Below are 17,938 nucleotides of genomic sequence, written 5' to 3' on the forward strand. Positions count from 1 at the left end.
AGAATAGTCACACAAAAAGTACAAAACACCAGAGAATAGTCACACAAAAAGTACAAAACACCAGAGAATAGTCACACAGAAAGTACAAAACACCAGAGAATAATCACACAAAAAGTACAAAACACCAGAGAATAGGCACACAAAAAGTACAAAACACCAGAAAATAGTCACACAGAAAGCACAAAACACCAGAGAATAGTCACACAAAAAGTACAAAACACCAGAGAATAGTCACACAAAAAGTACAAAACACCAGAGAATAGTCTCACAAAAAGCACAAAACACCAGAGAATAGTCACACAAAAAGTACAAAACACCAGAAAATAGTTACACAAAAAGTACAACACAACAAAAAATAGTCACACAAAAAGTACAAAAAAAAAACCAACCCAGGGAATAGTCACACAGAAAGTACTAAACACCAGAGAATAGTCACACAAAAGTACAACACAACAGAGAATAGTCACACAAAAAGTACAAAACACCAGAGAATAGTCACACAGAAAAATCCAAAGTTTTCATTCAATTTCGTATTCTAGTGGTTTGTTTTTATATCCACTCCTTTGATACATGTATTGTGCTGATGGTAAGGGTACTCAAAAACAAATTGGGGAGGAAATCGATTAAAACATCTCTTTGATTTATCCTTACAACACCAGAGCATTTGATATGACGCAGCTGTACATAGGAGTAGAGTAAATGACGTGTTTCAGAAAACCGCAATTTAGTTTGTGATGCGGTAATTATTTCTAGATTAAATTCTCTCTTTGACTGCAGGAGGTTAAATTATCGGTGGTCTAACGTCCATTGGTCGGATATTTAAAAAAAAAAAGTTTCGCTTCCAGGCTGACATACGGTATAGAATGAAACATTCTTATAATTTAAGTGCACGTGAATGTAATCACATAGGAGCAATTTCAAAAAGAGGGGGAGGCTTTTCTTTTCTGTTTTCCTTTTTTGTTTTTGTTTGTTTGTAATTTTCTACGTAAAATAAATAAAAAAAAAGAATCCCTGACGGCTCTCCGACGCCTCAACCTCCATTCTTATGTGGTGACAGTAGAATTCTATTTCAACTTTATTAAAATGTAACAAATCATATGAATAAATGTTATTTAGTATGCGAAGATGTATCAACTATTGGTTCTGTTTTCTTATAACTTTTTGTATGGAGGGGGCTTATATATAAGCAATTATATATTTTCAACATAATAGAATATTGTTCAAATTGGAATGATGTCTTGAAATATCGCTACAAGTTTTAATATATATTCAGACTTGTAATATTTATACAACGTATAAAAAAAAAAAAAAGAAAGACGATAATCAAAATTTGAAGAATTTTGACAAGTGCGCGCTAGCGAAAAGGTCGTGAACTACACCACGTGGGTATTTTTCTCCAATGATTGCAATGACATTTCACAACTGCGCAACCATGTTGCGCGAGAGAGAAATATTGACAACAAAAATGCCGTCGGAAAGCCCAGCGGTTCCAGCGCAAACAGAAAAACCGCAACATTACTTGTAAGTATTTTAATTAACATCCGATGATTATTTTTCACCGGTGTCTTATACTTCAGTCGGTATTTACATGAGTGATTCTTTTTCTTTTGTAGGTATTTGAAAGAATTTAGAACGCAACAATGCCCGTTATTTCTTCAACACAAGTGCACACAGCACAGGCCGTTTACTTGCTTTCACTGGCATTTTATGAATCAAAGACGAAGGAGGCCAATTCGGAAACGAGATGGAACTTTTAATTACAGTCCTGATGTGTATTGTACAAAGTATGACGACACGAATGGGCTCTGTCCGGACGGAGATGAGTGAGTATCTTATTGTCTTTCTGGCCGCCATTCAAATTTTGGTGGGAAATATTCCTGCCTACCTGAAGAAAGCTCAAATTTTCGTCTTATTTCACAAAAAGGTGTCATGACAGTTGTTTATACGGTTAGGGTTTAGGATAACATGTTGTTAGATAATACCTACAGGGTTGTTTAAGTGGAATATATTCCATTTTTTTAAGCGAAACAATCTGACATATTGTAAACAATGTCCGCCATTTTGTTGGAAAATGCGGAGTTGCAGAATTGCGTCTTAATTCATCAATATTTACTTATTGACAAGTATCCAAAACCTGTATTAAGTGTAATCTCAATTTGTTTTAATTAAGTTTAATCAACTTTTGATTTATGTATTGACTCAACAAAAAAGTTTTCATTGTGTCGACCCTGTGTTTACCAGTCTATTTTTAAAATAAACACAGGATATAAATAAAACCAGCTCCATCGTATAGCGGTTTATCCAGGTGTAAAGGATGGGATTTATGTGACTATGAAATAATTGTTACGTCACAGAAAGTATTTCTGGGGGTAAAAGATACTTTCATTTCAAATGTTTTGATTTCAATCAGCTGTTTTCTTAGTCATGCGTACTGAAACAATAAGGTTAGTGGAACAGTTATGTAACCTTGAACTCGCACACAAACAATTCAGGGCTCTGCTCGCAGAGAAATTCGGTTTTTTTTCCTTCATATTTTTCTTTAATTCACAGGACAATCAAGTCAAGTAATTTTCCGTTGTATATATTTATGGAAATTTATATCAATTTTAATACATATTATATGCCCACACAAGGACCCTATGGTTGGTGAATATCCTATTCATGCCTTGGGTGAATACACAATAATGTCTGCAGAGAGAGAACTGTACACTGTCAGTTTTATGGGAAAAGAATGGTTGGCAGTATATACTGTAAATGGCTTTTGCATATTTTGTGATTGTCACATGACCCTTATGTGTTTGATACATGTGAATAATAATTACAATTGTTATATGAACAAATATCATAATTTCATTGGGGATAAAAAAAAAAATCCTCTTTCATGATGTGTAATATTGATAGTAAAAGGATGTGTGGGGTAACTAATATAAGGTGTTGTCAAGTGCTTGCCCATTTAATGAATATTTTTAAAGTGACAAACTGGAAAGAATAAGAGCTGTCAAGCCTTACACTTGACATGTCATGCATGAATTAATTCAAGACTGTAGTCTCCGAAAATGTCTGGCATGCACACAAAAAAGCATAAGTGCAATCCAGAAATTAATAGGAAAGTAATGTTCTTGTATTCTTATAGATAATATCTAGAATAACAGTTGAAATAGTCATGTTAGTTGATAGTGATTTGTTTTATTATTTTTATTGTTTTTTGCATATGTGTTTGACAGTATCAAGTCCATTGTTTCTATTTTGGGAAAATGTTTAACAAGCATGTCACTGTGTATTGTAAACATCAGTGTAGTGTATAGTTTGTGAAGAATCAGCATTAACTGCAGTCTGACCATCTATTTTACTGCTAACATTGCAGGTGCCCTTTTCTACACAGAACAGCAGGAGACACAGAAAGAAGATACCACCTAAGATATTATAAAACAGGAACTTGTGTCTATGAAACAGATTCCAAAGGAAACTGTGTCAAAAATGGGCCTCACTGTGCCTTTGCGCACGGAGCTCACGACCTTAGACCCCCGATTTATGACATCAGAGAATTGCAGGCAATTGAGACCCCAGAACTGAAAGCCTCTCTCAGTTCTTCCTCAGGAACCCCAAGTAGTTTAGAAAAAGACAAAATACTGGCAGAAGACCCAAAGTGGAATGGTATATATATTTTTTAATTTTTTTTTTATCAAATCAAGGCATATAGGAAATAGGAGAAAGAAAGCAAATATAAAACTACTGTATAATTACACCGGCTTCAGGGTACCTGGTAGAATTATAAATTGTGGTCCACATGAAATAACAGATAAAAACACATTTAAGTCAGAAACTTGATATATGTTGTTATGGTGAAATTATTGATTAGTGCATGATGTGGGAAGTTGTAAGTTGATATATCACAGGTAAAGTGCTACTCCTTTAGTAAAATTTTATACCAGTTAGCATCTGCTGACTATTGTCGATACCCGTGTGCAGAATGAAGCCTTTTTTATTACAGATACTAATTATGTACTAGCCAACTATAAGACAGAGCCCTGTAAGAGGCCACCGCGGTTATGTCGACAAGGGTACGCGTGTCCATCATACCACAACACGAGAGACAGACGAAGAAGTCCAAAGAAATGCAAGTACAGGTAGGTATTGAGCTGAATGTAGTAAGTTTAGGGAGAGGAGGGGTTCTGAAATTGTTGCAAATTTTGGGGAAAGGAGCACTAAAATTGTCGAAAGTTTAGTGATCTAGAGGGATACTGAAACTGTCAAAAATTTATGGAGAGGGGTATTAAATTGTGTACAAAGGTTTAGGGTACCAGGACTCAATTGACCCTTTTTGGTACAGGGTCCAGTACCTTTTTAATTGGGAATTCTACATTTAAAAACTGCTATTTTTGGGGAAATTACTTTGACTCCAAAAATAATGCATTGTAGGTAGAAAAACAAAATGCAGTCATTCATATATCATGATTAAAGGTACGCATGCTCCAATATTTATGTTGGATATGAATGCAAGTTAAAGGTATTCTGTGAACAAAAGGAGGGGGGGGGGGGGGGGGGGGGGAGCGTGACTCATGTCATTATGTGTTTATATGTTTATATTTAATTTAGATAAGTGAACTTTATACATCATATTAAATAACTCATTCCCAAGATGTTGTAGATTTTTATTTAGATAAGTGAACTTTATACATCGTATTAGATAATTCATTCCCAAGATGTTGCAGATTTTATGTAACAACACATGCAGATACCATATTCCATCAGGATTTGGGAGGGTGGGTTGATTTTCAATTGGGAATGGGTCCTTTACAGGACTGGAATGCAAGGATATTAAGCCCTGGGTACAGAAATTGTACAAAAGTCAAAGTAGGGGGAGGGGAGTTGTATGACATATGTTTAACATTTAGGGAGAAGGGTATTTGAAACAGTAAAAAGTTTGTGTATAAAGTTGAATAATCTATGAAGGAAGAGGGGCTACTGAAATAGTAGGTAGTTCAGGAATACTGAAATAGTAGGTAGTTTAGGAAAAGGGTACTAAGAGGGTTATCAAAACTTTTACAGGAATTGAACATAAGAAGATATTGTCCAGTTAATATTTTGTGAACCCTTTGATTTGCTTCTTCTACCATGGAAAGTATGATACATACATATAGCAACCAAATTTTGTTTGATTTGTATTTCAAGTGTCAAGTCACAATGACTTGAAATTTATCTTCCTAATCAATGAAACATGTGCAAAACATGAAGGGAAATGTTAAACACAGGAGAATAAAGAAAATGTGCTAATGGAATCACAACTATATTATGTTGTTTCCATTATTACAGAGAATCTAAGGACATATTGTATATACAGATATTGTATGCTTGAATTAAATTAGCACTATGCTTAGAACAATTGGTGTTTGGAAATCGTTGATTGAGTTCGGGAAAATGTCAGATTTGTTACCTCTGTGCACTTAGACGGGTGTAAAATTGGGGGGAAAGGGTCTCATCAAATGACAAACTAGTGTATCTTGATGCTTCTTAAGCTGGTTGAGATTTCTTTTTATTACTTTTAAGGCCACAGTTTTTTAATTTATTGGTTTACGGATTTTTGTTTTTAAAATTAGGGTCGGTCGGGAGAAAAAAAATAAAATTAGAATAAACATTTTTGATATCTAATGTTTTATTTTCAATAAATCTTAATGATTTATTGAAAATAAAACGTTAGTAAAAATAAACAAACCATGTATTAAATCACTGCTAAATATTAGATAAAAAATTCTTCAGAGTGACTAGTATGCTATGAAATTTGAAAAAAATGCAATTTCAAATCCAGTGTATGATTATTAGCTCACCTGAGCCGAAGGCTCAAGTGAGCTTTTCTGATCACATTTTGTCCGGCGTCTCTGTCTGTCCGTCTGTCTGTAAACTTTTCACATTTTAGACTTCTTCTCCAGAACCACTGGGCCAATTTCAACCAAACATGGCCAAAAGCATCCTTGGGTGAAGGGCTTTCAAGTTTGTTCAAATGAAGGGCCATGTCCTTTTCAAAGGGGAGATAATCACAAAAATGCAAAAATAGGGTGGGGTCATTTAAAAATCTTCTTCTCACGAACCACTAGGCCAGAAGAGCTGAAATTTACCTGAAAGCTTCCTGACATAGTGCAGATTCAAGTTTGTTCAAATCATGGCCCCCGGGGATAAGATGGAGCCCCAACGGGGGATCAAAGTTTTACACACAAATATATAGGGAAAAACTTTAAAAATCTTCTTCTCAAGAACCACTAAGCCAGAAAAGCTGAGATTTGCATGAAAGCTTCCTGACATAATGCAGATTCAAGTTTGTTCAAATCATGGGCCCCGGGGGTTGGATGGGGCCACAATAGGGGATCAAAGTTTTACATACAAATATATAGGAAAAAGCTTTAAAAATCTTCTTCTCAAGAACCATTGGGCCAAAGAAGTTGACATTTACATGAGAGCTTTCTGACTTAGTGTAGATTCAAGTTTGCAAAGGGTAGTTTGGGCCATAATAGGGACTAAGGTTTTACATGCAAATATATATGGAAAGTCTTCAGATATGGGCCAAGGTGACTCAGGTGAGCAATGTGGCCCATGGGCTTCTTGTTTGAAGTGTTTTCAGTTTTTCATTTTTATTTGGTACTCAAATTCTCTCACCACTACACAAGGTATACCAATTTTCGAGAAATATGTATCTATCTAGTAAAGTCGCTAATAACTGTACCTTTCCCATCATCCTTAAACACCCAAATAGCAATGTAAAAATACCGCCAATTGTATGAGAAATGTTTATTTCTATCAATTCCCTTTTTTGGGGTGACGAAATGCCATCTGGCATATATTTTGTCGACAAGAACGATATACAGGTATCGTTATTGTCATCGTGGCCATATTTCTTTACTTGGTTTTTAAAAATACGGAATAAAGATATTTTGCAAAACGAATAGTGATTAGCAAATACTAATCAATAGGTTTGCATTTCACGATTTTCTATTCGTAAAATTTAAAATGCATTTTATTTTTATTTTCGGTTTGACTCGTTGGGTAGAATCGGCGGAATTAAAAAAAAAAGCAGACATTTGCATTTTATTTTTATTTTTCGATTTCCCAGAAATTAGGGTCGGCGGATCTGTAAACCAAGAAATAAAAAAATGTGGCCTAAATGATAAATAGATTTGTAGCAGGAAAATTGGATGTTCATATTCAATGCATAATTTTATCATTTCTAAAGACTGACATCATAGAGTATGATGAGACGTAACATATTGGATTAGTAAGCTATAATGACATAGTAAAGCTGTGATGGCCAATATTATGATGTTGAGTTTCAGAATTATTTCAATCCCGTGATCAGTGCCCTGTTTATCTTAAAGGAGTAGGTAATCCCTATTGATTTTGAGGTCACCAGGTCAAACTACTCTGGACATAAGACGTTGTCCACTCAATTATCTTTAGAACCCTTTGCTTGACATACATCAAGACTTGGTACACTGGTGCATATTATGGAAGAGATGACTCATATTGATTTTGAGGTCACAAGGTCAAACTACTCTTTGCATAAGAAATTATTGTCCACTCGATATCTTGTGAACCCTTTGATGACAGACATCAAACTTGGGAAGCTGGTAGCCTCTAGAGATGACTTCCTCCTCGCTCTCTCTCTCTCTCTCTCTCTCTCTCTCTCCCCCCCCCTTCAATTGGTTTGCAAGTCGCAAGGGCAAAGATCATGACTCAAATGCATGTTGGTGAATCACGCGACTGACATGATCAGTTATACAGGAAAATGGCAACAAAAATCAAAACAAGGGAAAATTCAAATGAGTAAGTAACACCTTTATCAATAACGAAATCTATATTAAAATGGTTGTTCCATGTGCAATAGAAGCAGAGAGCTCTGACACAGTTTTTGGCAGTTGGAAAGTTTTTGACTGAAAGCAAAAAACTGCCTGTGTTCTCTGCTTCTATCGCATGTAGAACTACCATTTTAGTATAGACTTTTTACTGAGAAAATTCTTGATAGATGCTATGCGATAATTCGTTGATAAAGGTGTTACTTACTCATTTGAATTTTCCCTTGACAAATGTGTTGAATTTCGTCATTTTTTCCCCATGTAATTGATCATGTTCGCCACCATGAAATGTTTGCTCAGTACGTTTAGAGATCAAACTTGGTATTGTGGTTGTCCCTTGCTTGTAGATAATTTTTTTTTCTTTTGTTTAAAAACTCATTTTTACTATCATTTTTAATGTCGATCCTTTTCAATATTGCCACACAAGGGGGTATACATGTTTCTAAAAGATTTCTTGCTCTGGATTTTAGGTCCACTCCATGTCCTAATGTAAAACATGGTGATGACTGGGGAGATCCCACACAGTGTGAAAGTGGAGACAACTGTGCTTATTGTCACACAAGGACCGAACAGCAGTTTCACCCAGAGGTAAGTCTGGGTTTTATATTAAGCCAGTTTAACTGGACAGCATTTCCACCCAGAGGTAAGTCTGAGTTTTATATTAAGCCAGCTTACTGCTAAACTTGACAGCAGTTTCACCAGAGGTAAGTTTTGTACTAAGCCACAGTTTATATAAAATATAAGCATTACAGATGTTGATTAAGTTCAGAGAAATCCTTTATACCTTAAAAGTTTAGTCCCCGTCAATACCGAAATGCATTGTGTGTTTTAAAACTGATGATGATCATTTCTTCATTTCAGATTTATAAATCTACGAAATGTAACGACATGGTACAAACAGGATATTGTCCTCGAGGGCCATTTTGTGCCTTTGCTCATGTAGAGCGTAAGTTCCGTATAGATTTCGTTGTTAAGGAAACTTGCTACTATGAACATGATAAGAAAAAAGGTAGTGATAAAGGTATCAAAATATTTGAATACCGAAGTGCTGAAATTATGAATTTCTTTGATTGCAGAGGAAATAACGACTCAAAGGGACGTTTTGTCAACGTCTGAAAATTCTCTGGCTGCTTTTATGACTACTGTTCTACCCATAGCAGAGAACCCTCCCACAATATGTACACTTCACACAAATGATAGCCATTCGCATCAAAAAACAGTATGTATTAATTATAAATTGAACTGCACACAAAACTCAATGCATTTATACTTTTCTGTGCCATTCAAATTTCATGAGAGATAAAAAAGAGAGATTTAGTTTGAGAGTTTTTCTATAGATGAATTTGAGTTGCGCAGTTGGTAAGTTTTGATTAATTTTTCAGAATGGTTCAACTAGTTTACACAAATTGCCAGATCCTATAGGAAAAGAACGAACTAACAGTATTCCTTACGCTACCATCACTGTAAGTGATTTGTGTCAATATTCTTATGAACAGCAATTTAGATTAGTTCATTCATCTTATTGCAAAAAAAATGTCAGAATAATGAACTAATTTAAAGTTGATGGTGACAAAAGTTATAATTGATTTGAGTTTACTCTATGGAAAGTCAGGAGTTGGACTGTGAATTGCATCTTTTACGTTTTAGGGTAACAGTATAGCAGGTTCTCTCCACCTACAGACGAGCAGTCCCCTTCCCGAGCCTATAGGGAAAGGGCGCTCCAGTAGTACGTCTAGTAGCATTACGTCAGACTCAGGATTCTACCAGCGAGCCCCAGGGTCAGAGAGAGAAGATTCACAAATGGTCAGTGTAAGTAGGAACTTAGATGACATCACTCATCGTCATCTCATGTTCCTCACATCCTCATCTCATGTTCCTCACATCGTCATCTCGTGTTCCTCACATCCTCATCTCATGCTTCCCACATCCTCATCTCGTGTTCCTCACATCCTCATCTCATGTTCCTCACATCCTCATCTCATGCTTCCCACATCCTCATCTCATGTTCCTCACATCCTCATCTCATGTTCATCACATCCTCATCTCATGTTCCTCACATCCTCATCTCATGCTTCCCACATCCTCATCTCATGTTCATCACATCCTCATCTCATGTTCATCACATCGTCATCTCCTGTTCATCACATCGTCATCTCCTGTTCCTCATTTCACACCATTCATGTCACTCAGCACGTCATTGCCGGAGGTTGATGTAGCCCTGCACATCATTGCGTACCATTGATATCACCCCATACATCATGTCATGTCATATTGTATACTCACAATTTCCCATCAACTTTTCATTGTATATCTGATAATAGATATTTCCCCTCATTTATAAAAATCATGGCTGTAATTGGATATTCATTGGCATACAGTTTTCGGTCTGTCTATTTGTCTGCAAGAACTTTAATTTTGGGCCCAACTTTTGAGTGGATGATGATGCCCTAGGGCTTTCATAGTCTACATATGTATTCCTTGTGACTTTTTTTTTTTTTCTTCCTAAAATCTTTGACCTTTTGACCTCAAATTTTGGGCCCAACTTTTGAGTGGATGATAGGTCTTTCATAGTCTACATATGTATTCCTTGTGACTTTCTTTTTTTTAAAACTAAAATTTTGACCTTCAAATTTGGTCATAGCATCTGTATGATGAATCAATAGTATCAGTATCATTTAGACATTGCATGAATGTCATTCTAGAGCCCAAATTTTGCAAAAGATTTTTTTAATTTAGTGCATTCTAATGTCGAAAGAAGCAGGTACAATTTCTACAGTCATCTGGCCCAGAAAATGGATGATTTCAGGAGGAGTCCCAAAATCTGGCATTCAAATAAGGAATGTATAGGCAAACCCAAACTACGTTTAATTTGATCCAAAATTCCTTTGTGTTATACGACTGGAGCATGAAGTTGGCATAAAAATGTCAAAATCAATGAAAAATTCATAAATTCAGGGGGTTTCCTTTCAGAAAACATACAGTACATGCATCAAGCAAATTCATGTTCAAATACATTTTTAGTTCGCCTGAGCCAAAGGCTCAAGTGAGCTTTTCTGGTCAAAATTTGTCCATTGTCTGTCATAGTCATCGATGTAAACTTTTCACATTTTAATCTTCTCCACAACCACTGGCCCAATTTCAACCAATCTTGCCACAAAGCATCCTTGGATGAAGGGCTTTCAAGTTTGTTCAAATGAAGGGCCATGTCCCCTTCAAATGGGAGATAATCACAAAAATGCAAAAATAGGGTGGGTTCATTTAAAAATCTTATTCTCAAGAAACACTGGACCAAAAAGCTAAGATTTACATGAAAGTTTCCTGACATTGTGCAGATTCAAGTTTGTTGAAATTATGGCCCCTGGGGGTAGGATGGGGTCACAATTGGGGATCAAAGTTTTACATATTGATATATGGAAAAAAATCTTCTCAAGAACCATTGGACCAAAGAAGTTTACATTTGTTGAAAGCTTCCTGACAGTGCAGATTCAAGTTTGTTAAAATCATGGAAGATGCGGCCACAATAGGGGATCAAATTTTTACATACATATAGGGAAAATCTTTTCAAGAACCACTATGCCAGGAAAGTACAAATTTACATGAAAGCTTCCTAACATAGTTCAGATTAAAGTTCGTTAGAATCATGGCCTCACAGAGGTTGGTTGGGTCCACAATAGGGATCAAAGTTTTACATGCAAATATATATCCAAGGTGACTCAGGTGAGCGATGTGGCCCATGAGCCTCTTATTTATCTTCTATTAATACACAATACATATTATATGATTTCTATTTGAAACCAGCCATAAGAATGCCTGACCTGACACCATTCATATTCTCATTTAAATAAGATTTCTATTCATGATCCCTATGTCTGATTTTGACAAGAGTCAAATTTTCACTTCCTATATATGGTTCCTCATATTGAAATCTGCTAACATTTACCTGATTTTGATTCTTTTTCTATTGCAGATGAAATTGCGACAACAGTTGCAGTCCATAGATAGTGATCAAACGATAGATCTGGTGGAGAAAGCCAAACGGAAACAGAATTTGCTGATGTTACACAGTTTAACGTTTTCCACAAGCACCACCCCCAGTCCTGTATCCAATCAACAGCCTGCTGTGACCACTATGTCACCCCTGGCCCCTGCCTTCTACCCCCCAGGAGATACCGTAGGGTCTGTAGTAGGTAAGGCCAATAAAAATTGATAACAGTAAATTTCAATGTGTTAATTGTAATGGCAAATTTAGATACTGCAAATTCCTAAATGTATGCGAGGAATTCATTATCATGTAATTTCGTAAGAGGCATCACTCACGAATAAGAATTACTCGCTTTTATAATGCTAAAATACATGTAAAAACTCTTGATCAACAGAGCATTTGTAAATTTATTTTCTTGCGATTTGACGGATACAAATTCTTTCGCGATATTAAGTACTCTGGTATAATAAGGAATCATTTTGCGATAATAAGTACTCTGGTATAATAAGGAATCATTTCGCAGTATAAAATACTCTCTTATACTAAGGAATCATTTTGAGATATTAAGTACTCTCGTATAATAAGGAATCATTTTGCGATATTAAGTACTCTCGTATAATAAGAAATCATTTCACGATATTAAGTACTCTCGTATAATAAGGAATCATTTTGCGATATTAAGTACTCTGGTATAATAAGGAATCATTTCGCGATAATAAGTACTCTGGTATAATAAGGAATCATTTTGTGATATTAAGTACTCTCGTATAATAAGAAATCATTTCGCGATATTAAGTACTCTGGTATAATAAGGAATCATTTCGCGATAATAAGTACTCTGGTATAATAAGGAATCATTTCGCGATATTAAGTACTCTGGTATAATAAGGAATCATTTCGCGATAATAAGTACTCTGGTATAATAAGGAATCATTTCGCGATATTAAGTACTCTCGTATAATAAGAAATCATTTTGCGATATTAAATACTCTCGTATAATAGGCAATCATTTCACGATATTAAGTACTCTCATATAATGAGGAATTTGCAATACCTTGGGAAACTCTGAAAATTGAACAAAGTTGCAGAATTTTGTGTTGGAAATTAAATTGATTTCCTAGTTTTGTTCCTTGTAGGTCATGCCTTAGATGACTTAAATCTAGATGACATAGATATTAACAGTATAGACAGAGAACTAGATAAAGATGATGTTAACTCCCTCAGTAGTTCTCTAAGTGCAGGGATCCCAACTACAGGTAATTTTCGTGATAAATACCATTATGATTGATACTGTGTTTCATCTGATTTCTTTTTCGTACTAAATCTCAACAAAATCATGATTACACTTTAAATTCATGACACATTATGTTGGTTTTATAAAATTTCAGGTGCATCAAATGTCAATGACAATGTGCATGTATATTTGAAAAAGAACATAGTTTCCATTGATATGTATCTGTATGGAAAGCTCCATTTTCATTCTTCATGAGAAAAATTGTATTAAGGTAGTACTCTACATCGTCATAATGGCCGACTTCCTTTAAAAACATGGATGAAAAAATCAATATCAGCAATATTTGACTTTTCCTTTTCCATTTAAATACCTAGCCCAGTAGGTTAGAACACTGACTGCTGAACTGTAGGTCGCAGGTTCGAGTACAGCAGGGGTTTTAATTTTATTTCAGATTACCTTCTACTAAAACTGTATTTTTTGACAAAATAAAGTAGATTTCAAAATTTTCAGCTTCAAAATATTGTTGTACATATCCTCCACTTTTCATCTACATCAAATTTCTCTGGTGTAGCATACCTCCTTAAGCCAAAAAAATTAATCAATGGTTTCTCAGGCACTGTTGTTGAAAAGGTACTGCATGGATTCTCTTCCCCCCCCCCCCCAGATTTATATATGTTTTATTTATGTAAGAGAGGTAACTCTTTTGCTATAGATTTTTATGGTAAACTTTCAGAAGGTTTTGATAAAATTGTTCGTAAATTTGAACAAACAATTATTGAATACATACTCATTTATGTGTTTAAGAATAATAGTATACACTTAATAGTAAGTAATGTGAAGCTGTTTTTCTTAAAACAATAAAAATTTCATTGCATATTCTATATAAACATAACTCGTGCAACAATAAATAAGAAAGAAAAAAGATACCTGCCTGTTTCATCAAAATTTTAAATTTTTGGTCTGAGAAACTATTAATTTTTTGGCCTTATGTTGATCTCTTGGTCTAACACACAATAATATAAACATTGAAAGGTATTGAAACCACAACAATTATCCAGCTTATACTCCTAATGGTAGTTTAACAATTTGATGATGTTTCCTCTGATACAATAACGTAGACATTTTTTTGCAGGTTTTGGTGCACAATCCATTCCCATAGGAATCCCAGGGGGCCTGCAGAGGGGAAGTATTGGCAGCCTCTCCCAGTCTCCACCGTCACCGTTTGGTAGCTTCTCTCATTCTCTCTTGACAGGAAATCAAAAACACGAATCAGGAGAACAGGTAATTAAGTTTACATATTGTAGACTGTGAGTAGATTAGATAATTAAGTTTACATATTGTAGACAGTGAGTAAATTAGATAATTAAGTTTACATATTGTAGACAGTGAGTATATTAACACTAGTAGGTGTTTTGGAGGCTTGCTAAGTAACAGGTTACTGATATTCTGAGATTTTTTGATTATTGTTTTTATTTTGGTATATAAATCCATGGAGTGGGTATTTAAGAGTGTTCCGAGGTAGACAAAACAATCAGCTTCTATGCCCGCTCTCCAGACATTTGGTCTGACGGCAGATAGGTTGTAAGCTTTAAGATCTTTAGACACATAGATGTATTCCGACACTGTTTATCAAGGTTTTGATGCAGATTGGGTACATGGGATATGTATATCATTATTTCACTAAATTTCCGATGATAATGTTGATTAATTTTAACTGATCATGCACAGCAAGGCATTGTGGTGGTACATGTATATTCGCAGATATATTGGGATCCGTTAGGATTGCCATGAAATTCGTGAAGATTAACCACCCAGAAAATATGAATGATTTCACAGTAAATTTCGGATTGATCTGGCCAGTGTTACTTGGGTTCTAAGGTAGATTTCACCTGCTGAAGGTTAGGATTGATCTGGCCAGTGTTACTTGGGTTCTAAGGTAGATTTTCACCTGCTGAAGGTTGGCAACTATGCTCGTGGTGAATTACTGCAAAAGTGATTATTTACGCTGGGGGTTAAGTACGTGTTTTTCCACATCCAATATTACGCGTGTAGTACAAAACGTGGGAACTGTCAACTATTTATAACTCTACAAGTGGGGAGAATTTACTTGCCTATAGCGTGATTGCATAATTAGTGTAAATTTCCCACACATGCGTAAATAACCACTTTTACAGTACACGCTCTTTCGTTTCGTAGATTTACACATTGAACCCGATTCTATAAAAATTTGGGAAAATGGGATATTTTCATTTGTGAATAGAGTCAGATTTCATAGTTACATGTGGCAGTGAAAAATCCCTGTTCACAAACAGCTGAAAAACATTTGAGATTTACAGCAAGTTGTGTATAGATTGATTTTGCAAATGTCATTTCAGTGTTGTTTGCTGGTTTTAGTAATTATACCCCCTTCCCTCCACAACTGCAGTTTATATTGAAATCAGCCTGTCTTCCTGTCTGTTGACATTATTTTGTCTGGATGTGGCCGAGAGATTTTTCTGAAAATGTGTACTCTCTTTCTTACATTATGATAATTGATAGATATCACGGTTAAAGGAATTATCCTACTCTCCTATAACATGTACTGAGATGAAACATGTATAATGTTGAAAATCATACCAATTTAATTTCAGATATACCCTTGCATGTATATGGACGAGCCCCGCACAACTGTTATTAGTCCTGTTAGGATACATGTAGTTCTAGATTTAATTGCCCTCTGTAGTATTGCAGTGAAGTATTATGTTGAAGGGAGGCACTTCTCAAGAGGAGTGGCCATGTCATGATGTGTTCAATGTTCCCCTTTTCAAGCACACAATTTCTTTTGTAGAATTTATCTTTACTGAGTTACCACAACCACAACAAGTTCAGCGACGTGAACTCGATGTCTCCAAGAAGTGGCCCCGGCGGTCCCCACTCTCCTCTCTATTCCTCATCGAATCTGTCCAATAGTTCTCAGGGTGCAGATATGCAGAAGTTACGGGAGGAATTCCAGCATTACAAGACCAGGCAGGAGCACTGGGAGCAGGCTTACTCTCAGGCTAAAAGTGTAAGGGAGATAAAAAGTGTAAGACATGTTAAAAGTGTAAGGGAGATTAAAAATGTAAGACGTGTTAAAAGTGTAAGGGAGATAAAAAGTGTCAGACATGCTTAAAGTGTGAGGGGGGTCTTAAAGTGCAAAACATGATTACAGTTAAAGGACATAATTTTCTTAAAATACAAGGGTTGTGCTTTAACATAAAAATTAAGGTTATACATTATCACAGAAGAGTTTATTATTTGTTTTGTAAACAAAGATTGCGGTATGTTATTGTTTACGAAATTTTCAAAAGAAATGGATATCGATCAAGTTAATTGTATCTTTCACATTTCAAGCATTCTTTGGGTAAAATGTGTCATCTAAAAGTTAAAATTTGTGATTATGCAAAAGTAAGATGCTTTATATTACAAAATTAACATTTCAATGGTTTGTTTGTATACATGAAAAGACTCGAGTCTTTGTTTACATAACACAGATTTAAGGCTAAAATATTGCTTTTATTCTTGCATTCAGAAGGTCAAAATTTTGGCTGTCAACATTAAATGAGTTATATTTTTAATGTTTTAACATCAAAATTGCAAAATATGTTTTTTGAAAAATCATGAACCAGTCCCTTTAAGTGACAGGGAATTGTAATAGATGCATGCATTGTAAGATATTCCTAAGTGAAAAACATTCTTAAAATGTTGGGGAATCTAAAAGTGTAAGAGATGCATGAATTGTAAGATAGGCTAAAGTGATGGGAAGTCTCAAAGTATAAGGGATGTTTTTGTCAGAAGATACCACCCTTTTTATTATACGCCCGTCTTAAGACGGGCCGTATTATGTTATGGCCTTCATGTCCGTCCGTCTGTCCGTCCGTCTGTTAGCTTTTTCGTGTCCGGCTCATAACTTAAATACTATAAGGCCTAGAATAATCAAACTTTGTCAGTTGATACATCTTGGGTAGAAGGTGTGTCGCACATTAAAACCAGGTCGCTGTGACTTTTAATTAAGAAGATATGGCCAAATATGGTAAAACCCTGTCCGGCTCATAACTTGAAAACTATTTGATCTAGAATCATGAAACTTGGTCAACTTATGCATCTTAGGTAGAAGGTGTGTCGCACTGTACTTTAAGGTCACTGTGACATTTAGTTGAAGTGATTTTTTGAAAAAAGTATGTTATAATTGGTACAATCCCTACTCATATAAGAGTTTTGTAGAAAACCTCATTCAAAAATGTTACATCAAGAAAACACATATTTTTTTTATGTTATACTGTACAGCTTTTTTTAGCCTATGTAATGTTTCCTTTGTTTCTAACAATAACATGAGAAATTCCACTTGTCCCATGGGAGTAGCATGCAAAGGGCATTTTGACAAGACTAATTAATGAGTTTTGTGTAGAGCATCTCTGATCAACATGATCAAGCAGGTGTTATCTTTATCTCTAGGGAATTGGGCAGAGAGATCTTAGCCTCTTAATTGCAGATATACCAGAAATTATTTGTGAAAGTGAATTTGTTTGTTGTGGTTAGTCTTTATTTTCAAAATTAATTTGACATTGTACTATATAATTTTTAATTTTTTTTCTCAGCAACCTATATGCAGAGTATCATTTCTCACTAAGACAACAAATGGTTGCAATATGTATAAAGGCCTATTTTAATGATTAGTATTTTGATGTTTTGTTATGGCTGTGGCATTGTTCAGAAAAAAGATATACAATGAACAAAGCTGCAGATTGGGCATTTGTGTAAATCTGAACAGATGAAATAGTATTGCAATAACCATATTAAAAAATGTTAATTCAAGAAACTACACATTTTTCATTATATACACTGTACTATACAGCAGTATAT

General features: G+C 35.1%; 1 protein-coding gene across 7 annotated transcripts in view; it reads left to right on the top strand.

Annotated features, from left to right (window-relative positions):
* The first annotated feature begins 1,399 nt into the window (after positions 1-1,399).
* LOC125668038 (RING finger protein unkempt homolog) overlaps positions 1,400-17,938 on the top strand; it is a 25,129-nt gene continuing 8,590 nt past the window's right edge. For 2 of the 7 annotated variants that reach the window (XM_056162417.1, XM_056162421.1), the window contains exons 1-13: positions 1,400-1,521; positions 1,614-1,823; positions 3,365-3,654; positions 3,992-4,127; positions 8,312-8,429; positions 8,703-8,787; positions 8,918-9,060; positions 9,224-9,304; positions 9,489-9,650; positions 11,809-12,028; positions 12,960-13,079; positions 14,190-14,338; positions 15,885-16,121. In XM_056162417.1, coding sequence (XP_056018392.1) covers positions 1,400-1,521; positions 1,614-1,823; positions 3,365-3,654; positions 3,992-4,127; positions 8,312-8,429; positions 8,703-8,787; positions 8,918-9,060; positions 9,224-9,304; positions 9,489-9,650; positions 11,809-12,028; positions 12,960-13,079; positions 14,190-14,338; positions 15,885-16,121 — 2,073 coding nt within the window. The remainder of the gene's footprint in view (positions 1,522-1,613; positions 1,824-3,364; positions 3,655-3,991; positions 4,128-8,311; positions 8,430-8,702; positions 8,788-8,917; positions 9,061-9,223; positions 9,305-9,488; positions 9,651-11,808; positions 12,029-12,959; positions 13,080-14,189; positions 14,339-15,884; positions 16,122-17,938) is intronic. The other 5 variants (XM_048901773.2, XM_056162422.1, XM_056162420.1 and 2 more) reach the window with 3 other exon arrangements.

The sequence above is a fragment of the Ostrea edulis genome, chromosome 4, assembly GCF_947568905.1.
Source record: "Ostrea edulis chromosome 4, xbOstEdul1.1, whole genome shotgun sequence".
NCBI classification, from domain to species: domain Eukaryota; kingdom Metazoa; phylum Mollusca; class Bivalvia; order Ostreida; family Ostreidae; genus Ostrea; species Ostrea edulis.